We start from the raw sequence: 15391 nt of genomic DNA on the forward strand, positions 1-15391 counted from the left end.
AACCTTCTCTGATGAGCTGTTCCATATGAACTTAAATAAACTGTTAATCTATTTCAAGCGCTCTTGAGGGATTATTAAAAACCTTAATGGATAAATAAGCCTGGAAAATCCCTCTGATTTTGTTAATAAAGTTCTACCATAAGTAGTTCAGTTTCGAAGTCTCCAGTTGTCAAGCCGTTTTAATAGTTTATCCACTTTTGAATTTACGTTACTCTTTTATTCTATTATGTCATGCTTATTTGAAACTATACCTACATGTATATATTTAATTTTTTCAACCTTCCTAAGCCCTTATATATCGGAAGAATGTTTTTCTTCCTATCTTCATTGATTGCCATAACGACCGATTTATTCACATTGATTTTTAATCCTGTAAATTGAGTTTGGTATTTATAAAACTTTCACATACATTCCTAAACATGTACAACACAAGAATTTCTGGAAATGAGAAATGCCGTTAGCTTGGACATAATGAGACAAAATTCAAAATTGTTTTGTGGCTATAGCTTTTATAAAACCCGCGTGGAATATGCCAGAATTGCAGTTTCGTATACACTCCACACAATTAGTCTTTCATGATGATCGAAAAGTCAAACATAACCTTGCATTTAAGAGTGTTTCGTGTTGATCGTATGTTGGTGAGTTAAATTATTATCCATGCAAAGACTATCACCAGCACTCTTGTTTTCGATTGACAGTAGATACATAGTCCATGCTCACCTAAGCTGCAACAAAGAGACAGGTAAGCTAGGGGAACGAACCTGGAGATTTTCAAGCAACATCACTGTTGTCATTGATGTGGGTCAACACGTAAACTACACACACAAGCAGCCAGGAGTCGGCTGGCCTATGTGTAACGACTAACGATATGCACCAAGCCAATCGTCGTTGTCTCTGTCAGGATTCTGGAGATTCAAAGTGTTGAGGTTCGGGTCTTCAATAGGCGTGGCTACTCTTGATCAGCCTCTGGTTGGCCTGTCTGATGTCTGCCCGACGCAACACGCTAGTTACAGCAACACGAAGCAACAAGTTCTACCACCATGGGTGGCGCCCATATGAATAATACAGAAGGACCACCCACGTTGTTTCAGTGTCAGTCGTGGCGTGTTAATTACGCTCTTGTTATCATCGTGTGTATCTCATATGCAGTCCGTATCATTTATGTACCCTGCTTGCACGTGTAGTTTCGGTTGACCAAGGGACACATGCTATCCAATTTAAGGCATTTTCTACAACAATTAACACCCCACCCAAAGAACCGTGCCGTGCACGTGCATCACTTTCTATACACAGAGCAGTGTTATGTTTTGACGATGTGTTTTGTATTGATTTAGTTTCAACGGGTGTTTTGGGTTTTTTTATTACCATTTTTAGCGTATTCCTGTGACCGTTAGTAGTAATGCCAAGTCTAGCTATCTCCCGAAAGTGAAAACAATGTATAATGTTTATGGACGATGACGGGCCAGGTGAGTCAATATGAATCCAGTTTTCACTGTTTCCGGTATAACACATGGACAGATGAGGTTTATACAGATGAGGAGCCGGAGATGGCGGATTTTCATTTGGATCCCAAGTATTGCCGTGGTGCATTGTACAGCTGTAGATTTCGTCCATCTGACGCATGTATGATAATTCATGAATTCATTCAAGTAACTGCCCCCGACAGAATTTCCTCATCTTCTCATGCGCGACAACAGAGTACAAACTAAGTATACTGACGGGCCCCTGCATGTGGCAACCGTAATATATACTGGGAAGGAAGTGGGAAGTTGATCTCCTGCCTCTGACCAAACCTCTACATGTCCAGTTGGGTCCTCAAACTACCCGTCACTATATACTAGTGGTACCCTACCACGCACTAGCTCAGTATCGGGCTTCTACTGCAGGTTGAGCCTGTATAAGGTGGGGTATGCGGGACAGGTTGCCTGTCATACAGACCCTGAAACAATTATACCTAATACAGCCAATGCAAGTCTAGACTATGTGGCAAGTCAAGCTTAGGGCCTACCACAGTTTCTGAAAATGAAAAAAAATCTTAGCACTTTTTTATTATATTATATCATATTTTTTACCAAAAGTTTTTATTGTTCCCAAGAGTACATCGTTACATAGATATTCACATTTTCAATGTTTGACACACAGAATACAAAAATACATACCAATAGTGAGTCTAGGTTTATTGTTGCGTTGGGAATATAGATAGCCATATCTTATAAATGTAATTCAGGAACAATTTTCTATAAGATATGTTTATTTCAGAGATTATAGATGGTCAGGGTGTACCTTTTTATTGCTGGATTCTAGGACACAAGTAGAGAGGACTTTCATGTTAAGAACATATCCGTTAGTGTGTTTGGAAAATGACTTTACTGGAGATATCACAACATTTGGTTTTCTTTTTATGAATAATACACAACTTTATAGGAAACAAGGGGAGACAATCGCTATAGAAATTAACAACGCCCACTAATGGACGTGTCGTTAATTTGGTTGTACAGCTGTATTGGGGGCGAAACATACATCTAATCCATCAGAATGTCACTCAGATGGTAGCATAAGCCAACAGTACTAGTAGTTTCGTCCGTCTTTGGCAGCACATTATTTATCACCTGACTATCTCCGAGTCAACCAACCTTCGCTTCCGCCTCGGTGAGAAGTGTATGTGTAGGTCAGCCAGAAATGCGCGATATTGCACCACACGTGTGTCACAGCAAGCACGCAACACCGTAACCTGTATATATCCCAGAACACACTATTTATTACTGACGGTGCCGGGAAGCCGACTGCTGATTTGCCTTATATCAGCACTATATAGTGGGGGAAAAGGAAGTTCACCTTTCTAACCTAAACAGGTAGGCACTTATCGGACTACGAATTACGAGTAATAATTATGTTGTTGTTTTAGATAATGTGGTCAGTTATTAATGGATTGTGGATAAACCCGATCCTGTTATTTACATGTGTAGTATCAAGTGTCAAAGCAAGATATCCTGCACGGCTTGAACCACAGGAATATGTAGCTCTGTCGAAAATATGAAAATAGTGACCCAGTTATCTCACGAGGCCTCGTAGCAGACATGATTCAATGCATTTTATAGATTATTTCAACAGCTACACAATAATAACTCTCAAGTATTTCCCGTGAAACTTTACTTATGTCAAGACGAACAAAGTATGTCCACTAGTGTCTAGTTCATCAATTTAAAATTGTTATATTTTGTTCACGTTCGATTTCTTTTCAAGATATTTCATATGACTTTTAAATTGCTGGGAACCAGTGCAAGCTTTGCTCCGAGTTATGTTTCAGATAGTAGGCCTACAACATTCACTCCACATGAAATGTAAATCAGTCGCGGTTAACCTTACACGTATATGAATGGCCATATAGTTTGTGACTTGTTGAGCCGGGGCACTCAGAGCTATCTTTCCTGGGTGTAGGGGTTATCCTTGCTTGTCACACTGACCCGACAGTTGTACTGACGGGGTTGTCCTGGGTGTGGGGGTTATCCTTGCTTGTCACACTGATCCGACAGTTGTACTGACGGGGGTTGTCCTGGGTGTGGGGGTTATCCTTGCTTGTCACACTGATCCGACAGTTGTACTGACGGGGGTTGTCCTGGGTGTGGGGGTTATCCTTGCTTGTCACACTGATCCGACAGTTGTACTGACGGGGGTTGTCCTGGGTGTGGGGTTATCCTTGCTTGTCACACTTATACGACAGTTGTACTGACGGGGGTTGTCCTGGGTGTGGGGTTATCCTTGCTTGTCACACTTATACGACAGTTGTACTGACGGGGGTTGTCCTGGGTGTGGGGGTTATCCTTGCTTGTCACACTGATCCGACAGTTGTACTGACGGGGGTTGTCCTGGGTGTGGGGTTATCCTTGCTTGTCACACTGATACGACAGTTGTACTGACGGGGGTTGTCCTGGGTGTGGGGGTTATCCTTGCTTGTCACACTGATCCGACAGTTGTACTGACGGGGGTTGTCCTGGGTGTGGGGGTTATCCTTGCTTGTCACACTGATCCGACAGTTGTACTGATGGGGGTTGTCCTGGGTGTGGGGGTTATCCTTGCTTGTCACACTGATCCGACAGTTGTACTGACGGGGCTTGTACCGGGTGTGGGGGTTATCCTTGCTTGTCACACTGATCCGACAGTTGTACTGACGGGGGTTGTCCAGAGTGTATGGGTTATCCTTGCTTGTCACACTGATCCCACAGTTGTACTGACCGGGCTTGTACTGGGTGTGGGGGTCATCCTTGCTTGTCACACTGATCCGACAGTTGTACTGACGGGGGTTGTCCTGGGTGTGGGGGTTATCCTTGCTTGTCACACTGATCCGACAGTTGTACTGACGGGGGTTGTCCTGGGTGTGGGGGTTATCCTTGCTTGTCACACTTATACGACAGTTGTACTGACGGGGTTGTCCTGGGTGTGGGGTTATCCTTGCTTGTCACACTGATCCGACAGTTGTACTGACGGGGGTTGTCCTGGGTGTTGGGGTTATCCTTGCTTGTCACACTGATCCGACAGTTGTACTGATGGGGTTGTCCTGGGTGTGGGGTTATCCTTGCTTGTCACACTTATACGACAGTTGTACTGACGGGGTTGTCCTGGGTGTGGGGGTTATCCTTGCTTGTCACACTGATCCGACAGTTGTACTGATGGGGGTTGTCCTGGGTGTGGGGGTTATCCTTGCTTGTCACACTGATCCGACAGTTGTACTGATGGGGGTTGTCCTGGGTGTTGGGGTTATCCTTGCTTCTCACACTGATCCGACAGTTGTACTGACGGGGGTTGTCCAGAGTGTATGGGTTATCCTTGCTTGTCACACTGATCCCACAGTTGTACTGACGGGGGGTTGTCCTGGGTGTAGGGTTATCCTTGCTTGTCACACTGATGCGACAGTTGTACTGACGGGGGTTGTCCTGGGTGTGGGGTTATCCTTGCTTGTCACACTGATCCGACTGTTGTACTGACGGGGGTTGTCCTGGGTGTGGGGGTTATCCTTGCTTGTCACACTGATCCCACAGTTGTACTGACGGGGGTTGTCCAGAGTGTATGGGTTATCCTTTCTTGTCACATCGAGCCTACAGTTGTACTGACGGGGGTTGTCCTGGGTGTGGGGGTTATCCTTGCTTGTCACACTGATCCGACAGTTGTACTGACGGGGGTTGTCCTGGGTGTGGGGTTATCCTTGCTTGTCACACTGATACGACAGTTGTACTGATGGGGTTGTCCTGGGTGTGGGGTTATCCTTGCTTGTCACACTGATGCGACAGTTGTACTGATGGGGGTTGTCCTGGGTGTGGGGATTATCCTTGCTTGTCACACTGATCCGACAGTTGTACTGACGGGGCTTGTACCGGGTGTGGGGGTTATCCTTGCTTGTCACACTGATCCGACAGTTGTACTGACGGGGGTTGTCCTGGGTGTGGGGTTATCCTTGCTTGTCACACTGATCCCACAGTTGTACTGACGGGGGTTGTCCTGGGTGTGGGGTTATCCTTGCTTGTCACACTTATACGACAGTTGTACTGATGGGGGTTGTCCTGGGTGTGGGGGTTATCCTTGCTTGTCACACTGATCCGACAGTTGTACTGACGGGGGTTGTCCAGAGTGTATGGGTTATCCTTGCTTGTCACATCGAGCCTACAGTTGTACTGACGGGGGTTGTCCTGGGTGTGGGGGTTATCCTTGCTTGTCACACTGATCCGACAGTTGTACTGACGGGGGTTATCCTTGCTTGTCACACTGATCCCACAGTTGTACTGACCGGGCTTGTACTGGGTGTGGGGGTCATCCTTGCTTGTCACACTGATCCGACAGTTGTACTGACGGGGGTTGTCCTGGGTGTGGGGGTTATCCTTGCTTGTCACACTTATACGACAGTTGTACTGACGGGGTTGTCCTGGGTGTGGGGTTATCCTTGCTTGTCACACTTATACGACAGTTGTACTGACGGGGGTTGTCCTGGGTGTGGGGGTTATCCTTGCTTGTCACACTTATCCGACAGTTGTACTGACGGGGGTTGTCCTGGGTGTGGGGGTTATCCTTGCTTGTCACACTGATCCGACAGTTGTACTGACGGGGGTTGTCCTGGGTGTTGGGGTTATCCTTGCTTCTCACACTGATCCGACAGTTGTACTGATGGGGGTTGTCCTGGGTGTGGGGGTTATCCTTGCTTGTCACACTGATCCGACAGTTGTACTGACGGGGCTTGTACCGGGTGTGGGGGTTATCCTTGCTTGTCACACTGATCCGACAGTTGTACTGACGGGGTTGTCCAGAGTGTATGGGTTATCCTTGCTTGTCACACTGATCCCACAGTTGTACTGACGGGGCTTGTACTGGGTGTGGGGGTCATCCTTGCTTGTCACACTGATGCGACAGTTGTACTGACGGGGGTTGTCCTGGGTGTGGGGGTTATCCTTGCTTGTCACACTGATCCGACTGTTGTACTGACGGGGGTTGTCCAGAGTGTATGGGTTATCCTTGCTTGTCACATCGAGCCTACAGTTGTACTGACGGGGGTTGTCCTGGGTGTGGGGATTATCCTTGCTTGTCACACTGATCCGACAGTTGTACTGACGGGGGTTGTCCTGGGTGTGGGGGTTATCCTTGCTTGTCACACTGATCCGACAGTTGTACTGACGGGGGTTGTCCTGGGTGTTGGGGTTATCCTTGCTTCTCACACTGATCCGACAGTTGTACTGATGGGGGAGTTGTCCTGGGTGTGGGGTTATCCTTGCTTGTCACACTGATCCGACAGTTGTACTGACGGGGCTTGTACCTGGGTGTGGGGGTTATCCTTGCTTGTCACACTGATCCGACAGTTGTACTGACGGGGGTTGTCCAGAGTGTATGGGTTATCCTTGCTTGTCACACTGATCCCACAGTTGTACTGACGGGGCTTGTACTGGGTGTGGGGGTCATCCTTGCTTGTCACACTGATGCGACAGTTGTACTGACGGGGGTTGTCCTGGGTGTGGGGGTTATCCTTGCTTGTCACACTGATCCGACTGTTGTACTGACGGGGGTTGTCCAGAGTGTATGGGTTATCCTTTCTTGTCACATCGAGCCTACAGTTGTACTGACGGGGGTTGTCCTGGGTGTGGGGATTATCCTTGCTTGTCACACTGATCCGACAGTTGTACTGACGGGGGTTGTCCTGGGTGTGGGGGTTATCCTTGCTTGTCACACTGATCCCACAGTTGTACTGACGGGGGTTGTCCTGGGTGTGGGGTTATCCTTGCTTGTCACACTTATACGACAGTTGTACTGATGGGGGTTGTCCTGGGTGTGGGGGTTATCCTTGCTTGTCACACTGATCCGACAGTTGTACTGACGGGGGTTGTCCAGAGTGTATGGGTTATCCTTGCTTGTCACACTGATCCGACAGTTGTACTGATGGGGGTTGTCCTGGGTGTGGGGATTATCCTTGCTTGTCACACTGATCCGACAGTTGTACTGAAGGGGGTTGTCCTGGGTGTGGGAGTTATCCTTGCTTGTCACACTGATCCGACAGTTGTACTGATGGGTGTTGTCCTGGGTGTGGGGGTTATCCTTGCTTGTCACACTGATCCGACAGTTGTACTGACGGGGGTTGTCCTGGGTGTGGGGGTTATCCTTCTTGTCACACTTATACGACAGTTGTACTGACGGGGGTTGTCCTGGGTGGGGGTGGGGGGGTATCCTTGCCTGTCACATCGAACCGACAGTTGTACTGATGGGGGTTATCCTGGGTGTGGTAGTTTCCCTTGCTTGTCACACAAGAAACTCACCTTGGCACCTTGGATGAAAATTGTGTTTCCTGGAAAACATGGAAACTTCTAAACCCGCGTTGTCCACTCGCGATATTGCTGTGTATACATTTAGCGTTTTATACAACGTCTATATGTCTAGAAGTCATTTGTGTGATCCCCACATGGGTACAATGTGTGAAGCCCATTTCTGGTGTCCCCCGCCGTGATATAGCTGGAATATTGTTAAAAGCGGCGTAAAACTTAACTCACTCACTCACTCATTTGTGTGAACATATCTTAGAACTGTCACAACAATTTCTGGTAGGTTTGCTCATTTCTTCAGTTATGCAAATACCGTGGCCTAAAGGTAACCTCATCACACCTTGTCCTTTACCCGTTTGAAATTAAGCCAATAACTAGCACTTATTACAGAGACGACCAAAATGGAAGGAATTGGGTGGTCATGTCATGTCATAATAATACAATCGACGGTTTGCCTGATCGAGTGAGCTTGGTTTTAAGCCGCTTTTAGCAATTGGCTTCACACATTGTCCCATATGGGAAATCGAACCCGGGTATTTGGCTTGACGAGTGATGGCTTTAACCACTAGGCTACCGCTTTGTCTCACCCTCAATGTTACAACCACTCGTTTGACTGGCCAAGGCTCATTGATATGCTGGTCACCTTTTAGGGTTGGATATTGCTGGCTGCGGCGTAAGACAATAACGTTTACTTAAAGGGGGCTCGGGTGGCCCAGCATAGTGTACGTCACCACAGTTCTCGGTTCAGGGTTGCGTCAGTGACGCCGCGTCTGGATCTGCAGACTGTGGGTTCGAATTTTAGATGTGACTGGAGTATGAATGCCATACCCGTGACCGTGTTAATCATTTCCGTTACTTTGGGACTTCTTCCAACATTTAGTACATAATTGAAATGCCGGTTATATTTCTCTCCTTTTCCATGTGTTATCGGCATTTAGAAGAGCGCACGATGTCCTGGTGTTGCTGGCTGCCCGATTTGGGTACTGGGCTGGTGTTTGGGGTGGTGCTGCTCCTGGTGTGGTGGTGGCGGCAGTCTCGACTCAGGAATCTCCCGCCCGGCCCCTCCGGGCATTTCCTTTTCGGAAACCTCAAAGACTTCGGCCTAAGACCAGAGATTAACTTCATGAAGTTTGCCAGGCAGTACGGACCTGTTTTCAAACTGTACTTCACAAACAGACTCATGATTGTCCTAAATGGATACGACGTCATAAAAGGTAAGACACAAGACTTAACCTTTGTTACAAAATATAGTTTTGCCATTAATCATCTTTGCATTAGCTGTATCGATGAATCATGAATGCATGTTGATGAAGATGGTGTCATACCAGTATTTTCGCTGTCTTGTAGAGGCTTTGGTAGGCCAGGCCGACGCCTTCGCAGGTCGCCCTTCCCTCTACATCAACAACACCGTAACTGGGGTGAACGGGTTGTCTCAACTGCCGTACGGGGAGAGACGGCTGAAAGAACAGCGAAAGTTTGCCTTCTCTTGTCTCAGGGAAATAGGAAGGGTGGGGAAGATCGAGCTTGAGGAGAAGATCGCCCAGGAGATGGAGGTGAGCAGGTTGTGGGCACCCGGGGCCTTCATTGTAGGTCTGTTAGAGTATGAGTCAGGTATGCAGCAACTCGCTTTAGCAAATTTACGTTTAACAGAGAGTGTACACGGACTGTCCAGTAGCAAGCAGTAGAGGAATATAGAACAAATGATAATACATTTTAGCTGTTGAGGTATCTACAAATACTGTGTTCACTGATAGGTGCTGTCATCAACATTCGACAAGATGAAGGGGGAGCCGTTCGAGCCTTACCCGGTCATCTTCAAGGGGGTCTCCAACATCATCTGTAACATTTGTTTCGGGTCACGGTACGTCTTTCTAACACACGTTGGGTTTACATGGATTAGTTATAACACACAACTTTGGTATGTGCTTTCTAATCTGTGTTTGGTCTTTGCTCATGCCTTCAGTCAGGAATATTGCTGACAGCGGTATTAAACAATATTGGCACTCACTCAGTAATCACTCAGTACTGTACACGGCTTCCCACAGGTTCGAGTATGATGACGAGCGCTTCCAGACGCTACTCGACACGTTCGACCAGGAGAAGAACCCAACCAAGAAGGCGGCGCTCGTGCAGTTCGTGCCATGGCTCAGGTTCCTCCCCTCCAACCGGAAGGTTCTGAACACGATCTATGACACGTGCGGGAAGTTTATAGGTGTGTGTTATCTCAGTGTTAGCGTTACAAGGTGGGATGTTGGTACTATTCCTATAATACATCAAGATCTTCACGGTACTGTGTTTGTGTGCATGCTTGCGTGTGTCTGTGTGTAATGAGGACGATGCGGAATGGTAACTCACCAATGGTAACTCACTGATGGTAACTCACTGATGGTAACTCACCGATGGTAAATCACCAATGGTAACTCACCAATGGTAACTCACCGATGGTAACTCACCAATGGTAGCTCACCAATGGTAACTCACCAATGTGTTTATTGCTTTCACAGATGTAATAAAAGGAATAGTAGAAGAACACAAAAAGCATTTCCGTCCTGAGAACGAAGTTTATGACGTCATCGATGCTTTCCTTTTGGAACAACACAACGCGCGGGAAAACGGAGATCACAGCACATCTTTTACAGGTACACATGTATATTAGACCTATATCCTTTCCTGAACTATTCACTGTGTTTAATCTCACCACACACACGCACGCACAAAATCACATGTAAATATAAAGAAGTTGCGTGTACAGTCCAATATAAATTGAATTTATGATTAACTTTGGACTCAGACTAACGGTGATGTGACTGGCCTGGATACCTGTAAGTCCCTTTAATCATCACTGTACGGGGCCGATCGTTTACACTTTGCGTCAGCATAAACCTGTTCCTGTGTCTGCAAATCACAGACTGAGATATATTGAACATATTGGCTACTTCTCGCTGAAATATTCCAGTTTGAAGCATGTCAGTGGCTCTGTCACGCGGCCTTTATCACGCTGGTCACAAAGAATGTAGTAAATATATCTCGTCACCTTGGATAATGAAAATCAACAAAACTAAGGTCCATAGTGATTTGGCGGCCTTTCTACAAAGTGTGAACATCAAGAAGGACCCCACTTGCACGACGGAACTGCAATGATGAAGGTCTGCAGAGATGATAGCTTCTGTTTTAGAAACCGTGTCATTTCCAGACGTCATTTTCAAAACCATTTCCGATCAGCCTCATTAAACAAACACCTACCATGTGTATATTCGGTCTTGTGCCGTGACACACAGGCTTTTAATGTCAGACAACAAGGCATTGCGCAGTCAGATAAGTTTGAAATAAGTCTGAATAAAATTTGAGGATTATTGACTTTGATTACCATTGAATAAGGGACTAGTCATTTACTATAGGGGTGGGGCTTGGGCTGGTCTTGGGAAACGAAGAACACCCTACCCCACCCCATCTCTAAAAAATGACAGTTCCATTATAATGTTATAATGTTCAAGATAGTGGAAATTATCATATGCACCCAGTACAGATGGGACAAGTTTTGGCAAACCATATCACTTATGTTTGTTTTGTACTATGCCCCGACTGCTGTCCCTTTGATCTGAGCCGTGGTGTATTGCATAGTTACACCACGATTTTGAGTTGCTTTCGACAGCAACTCTCTGATTGGCTCTTTGCAATTTTAGCCACGCCTACGTTTAACAAACATAACTGTCTGTCTCAAATGGATGTAAATCTTCAAAAAGACAACCAACATTTGTTTTACTCTTTGTTGGAAACATTGAATTACATCGGCAGCTTATGAGAGAGTGATGTCATCGATTGTATCAGTACTTTAGCACCTTCAATTTCGTTAACTATTTGTGACTATTTGTCTATAGTATTATCCCACTCGCGACTAGATATGGCGGCAGTCTGAAACCGAATGATTTTAAATTCAAATATCCCGCGCAGATTTCGAAATTAGAATGCAGAATGTGGGCGTGGTACAAAACAGTTTCTTCATCCAGTCACTCGAACTTGGTCTAAATACACCACGGTCTGGTCGCTGTCGATTGGTCGATGAATTTGCGTCTTGGGATATAGCCTACCCTCGACAATTCATCGACCAATCACCAGCTACAAGGCCGTGGTGCAGTTGGACCGAGCTCATGTATTAGAACGAAGTTACTACTACAGAAATGTAGCAGGCATGAATGTGGTACTTGCACTTTGATAATACACTGGGTCTGTTAATAGATGACCAGCTCAACTGGTTCTTGGGAGATATGTATATTGCCGGAAGTGAGACCACCACGCGGACTCTCGTCTGGTCTTTGGCGCTCCTGGTGGCCCACCCAGAAGTTTACAGACGCATACAAGCAGAAATCAGTGACGTCATTGGCGATGCACGCAATCCGAAAATGAGTGACCGACACAAGATGCCATATATGGGTACTTATGATTTTATGGTATTGTCATGGAGCTACGTTTACAGATTAGTGGTACATTGGTGAAAGTCGTCCTAGCCGTATCATTCGTTTAATAAGGCTAGCTCTTTATGCTCAATTTGTGCCAAGTACGGCGTTACACAAAGAAACATTACTAGTTTTTCAGTCGTTTCAAAAGGTTGAGTACAGCAAGTAAACATGTCGTAACTTTTGTTCGGGTGCCATCTTCACCATGCAGGCCTGATTATGAGGAAATTATCATTTTTCGAGATATGTTTGTATCTTGTTTTCACTTGAAAGTTAGTATTACTGACAGTAATTGGAAATTTATTGAAATTTATTGAAAATGTATCACTTTGCGACTTTTCTTATTTCAGAAGCAACTATACTTGAGATCCTGCGCTACTCAACAGTGGCCCCGTTAGGTAATTGTGCAAGTACAGATTGCGATATCACGCACACGCAGGCTATTACACACACAATCACACACAGACACCATGCATTAACTGACTGAAACGCATAAATGCCCATCCATATGCCGTCACCCGTTGCATGAACAACAAACAGTTTAGTTGATAGTTGTATGACTGACCGACTGAGTTTGGTTTAACGCCGATTTTAGCAATATTCCAGCAGCATCACGGCAGGGGACACCAGAAATGGGCTTCACACATTGTACCCATGTGGGGATTCGAACCCGGGTCTTCGGCGTGACGAGCCAACGCTTTAACCATTAGGCTACCCCACCGCCCCGATAATTGTATGAACAACATACAGTTTAGTCGAAAGTTATATGGACATCAAATAGTTTAGTCGATAGTTGTATGAACATCTAATAACAGTTTAGTCGATAGCTGGTTGAAGATCAAACACTTTAGTCGAAACTTACAAGCACAACAAACAGTTTTGTCGAAAATTACATGAACAACAAACAGTTTACTAAAGAGTTACAAAAAACTAATTGTTTAAGAACCACGGTAAGGTAAGACAGAAAACGGTTGTGTAACAGATGCAACAGTAACACACTAGTCATTCAGTGGGTCAATAACGTAAGAGTGTGTTCGTGTTGTGGTTCGTCACATTGTACCTCTCACGGGAGCTGTGTATTCACATTTAATTGTATTGCCTTACAGCTGTTCCTCATGCAACGACGCGTGATGTTCTTATTGACGGCTATAACATCCCTAAAGACACCTTTGTGTTCCTCAACCTGTGGTCAATCCACCACAGCGCCCACACGTGGGCAGAACCGAGCAAATTTGACCCCAACCACTTCCTGGACGCAAATGGTCAGGTGTGCAGACCAGAGGCCTTTATGCCCTTCAGTGGAGGTACGTGGAGCGAGCGAGTTGGTTGATGTCCATTTTGAAGACAATATCACTTGTATCCTTACAGTATTAGAGTATGTAAGCCCACACAAGGTGATTACGAAATGAACTGTTCATAATCCCAGGTAAGATCTGACTACAAGGGAAGTCTGTATGATATACATCAACTAGTTTTGATGGGTGTAGTTGCCTTCTCTTTGGAAAGTGTTCCGTTTCAAATGACCATTATACTCTTAGGTGAGGTGAAATTGGGTTTAACGTCGTGCTTGAGAATAGTTCGCACATATGACGACGTGTATGCGTGTGTATGTGTATGTGCGGCTGCTTGTACTAGCCCAGATTTAAGCTGGTTTTATAGTGCTAGCCCACTGAGATACCATGCCGCAGTGAAGCATGAATACCCCACTCAGACACATTATACTGACTCCGAGCCGACCAGTCCTTGTTGTACCCATTAATGCCGAGCGCCAAGCAGGGACCAACAAGTACCATATTTTAACGTCTTTTGGTATGACGCGGTCGGGGATCGAACCCGCGACCTTCCACTCTCCGGGCGGACGCTCTAACCACTACACCACGGAGGCAGTCGGGGATCGAACCCGCGACCTTCCACTCTCCGGGCGGACGCTCTAACCACTACACCACGGAGGCGGTCCCATTATACTCTCAAATAGTGTAACCAAATCATTGATTCTCGTAAGGAACACTGTTTCGTCTATTGTAACAGGTGCCCGTGTGTGTCCTGGGGAGTCTCTGGCTAAGATGGATACCTTCATGTTCCTTACCTGCCTCATGCAGAGGTTCAGCTTCGGCCTCCCTCCGGGGGCGGACCCACTAAAGGCTGTACACAGTGATCTAGGCACCGGGCTGCCTCCGCCCTTCAAACTCACGGCAGAGAGACGGAAGTGACCAGGAAGCCATCTCGTCAAGGAGCTGTGATGAACATGTGACCGGATATGTGTGGGATAAAAGTGTAGTGAAGCCTTGTACTGAAACAGTGAACTCCTCCAACAAACCGCGAGACTATAAAAGAGACATGAAATATACAGCTGAGTAGCCAACTAGCGTGTGTTAACACATCAAATACGCCAAAATATGTTCATTAACATTCCCAATGACATTGTCATTGTATCCTGGATGACGGTCTTCTGACAGTTCCTATTTGGGTTGAAGTTATGATCACCCAGTGTCATGAATGTCAGCAACAACTGGAAATGGGAAGAACTCCATTGCTCCAACAAGAATAATGAGTGAGTGAGTTGGGTTTAACGCCGCTTTTACTTAACGACATCCAGTCACAAAGAGTACTGGATGTGTCATTAGGATCAAACAATCAGTCAGGGACACTGATGTGGTCTTGGGTGCCATGTAAGATGTGTTCAGGGAATAAAGGCTTAACGCCACATCTGCCATGTTGCAGGTATTGGTGGCGTAGTCCGAGAAGATGCCACGTTAAACGTTAAGTGACGAGTGAGCTGACATAGGTTGTTGGTTGTTGTTCAGACATGCAGGAGCTATGGGAGCTCTGATTCAGGAGAGAACAGAGAGTAAATACGTGTATTTGTTTTATTTATTTCTTATCTATTAAGTCATTTTGGTATGAATCAACGTATATGTCCACCATCACAAAGCAAAGCATCTGTCCAAAAGCAATGGATGTTGTCTGCTTATTTGACTCAGGACAATTGTACAACTTATCGCCAAAAGAGGGATCAGGTTTCATGTCAGGAAACCTGCACCAAGATTGGCATGCTCATAGATATGTTTTTACATCATGGAAGTAACAATTACCCTAAATTCAGACGACAATGAGTCAATTGTATTGTCAGCACACATCCAATAATGT

General features: G+C 45.8%; 1 protein-coding gene across 2 annotated transcripts; it reads left to right on the top strand.

Moving 5' to 3' along the window:
- The first annotated feature begins 2460 nt into the window (after positions 1-2460).
- LOC124288838 (cytochrome P450 2U1-like) lies at positions 2461-15114 on the top strand. 2 transcript variants are annotated; one of them, XM_046725393.1, is made up of 10 exons: positions 2461-2549; positions 8729-9004; positions 9138-9343; positions 9545-9651; positions 9836-10002; positions 10295-10429; positions 12027-12221; positions 12595-12642; positions 13351-13548; positions 14273-15114. In XM_046725393.1, the coding sequence occupies exons 2-10, from the start codon at positions 8740-8742 to the stop codon at positions 14452-14454; spliced, it is 1503 nt and encodes a 500-aa protein (XP_046581349.1). In that variant the 5' UTR covers positions 2461-2549; positions 8729-8739; the 3' UTR covers positions 14455-15114. The 2 variants fall into 2 exon arrangements, with proteins under 2 accessions (XP_046581349.1, XP_046581348.1); XM_046725392.1 differs by having other exon boundaries at positions 2466-2852.
- The last annotated feature ends 277 nt before the right edge of the window (positions 15115-15391 follow it).

Source organism: Haliotis rubra, unplaced genomic scaffold (assembly GCF_003918875.1).
Source record: "Haliotis rubra isolate DU_JTF1 unplaced genomic scaffold, ASM391887v1 Scf427, whole genome shotgun sequence".
Taxonomy (NCBI): domain Eukaryota; kingdom Metazoa; phylum Mollusca; class Gastropoda; order Lepetellida; family Haliotidae; genus Haliotis; species Haliotis rubra.

Bases quoted from the DNA above. Each gene is read 5' to 3' on its own strand.
- LOC124288838 (XM_046725393.1), top strand. From the start codon at position 8,740: ATGTCCTGGTGTTGCTGGCTGCCCGATTTGGGTACTGGGCTGGTGTTT. The intron at 9,344-9,544 runs GTGAGCAGGTTG...GTTCACTGATAG, and splicing joins AGATCGCCCAGGAGATGGAG to GTGCTGTCATCAACATTCGA. The intron at 10,003-10,294 runs GTGTGTGTTATC...TTGCTTTCACAG, and splicing joins CACGTGCGGGAAGTTTATAG to ATGTAATAAAAGGAATAGTA.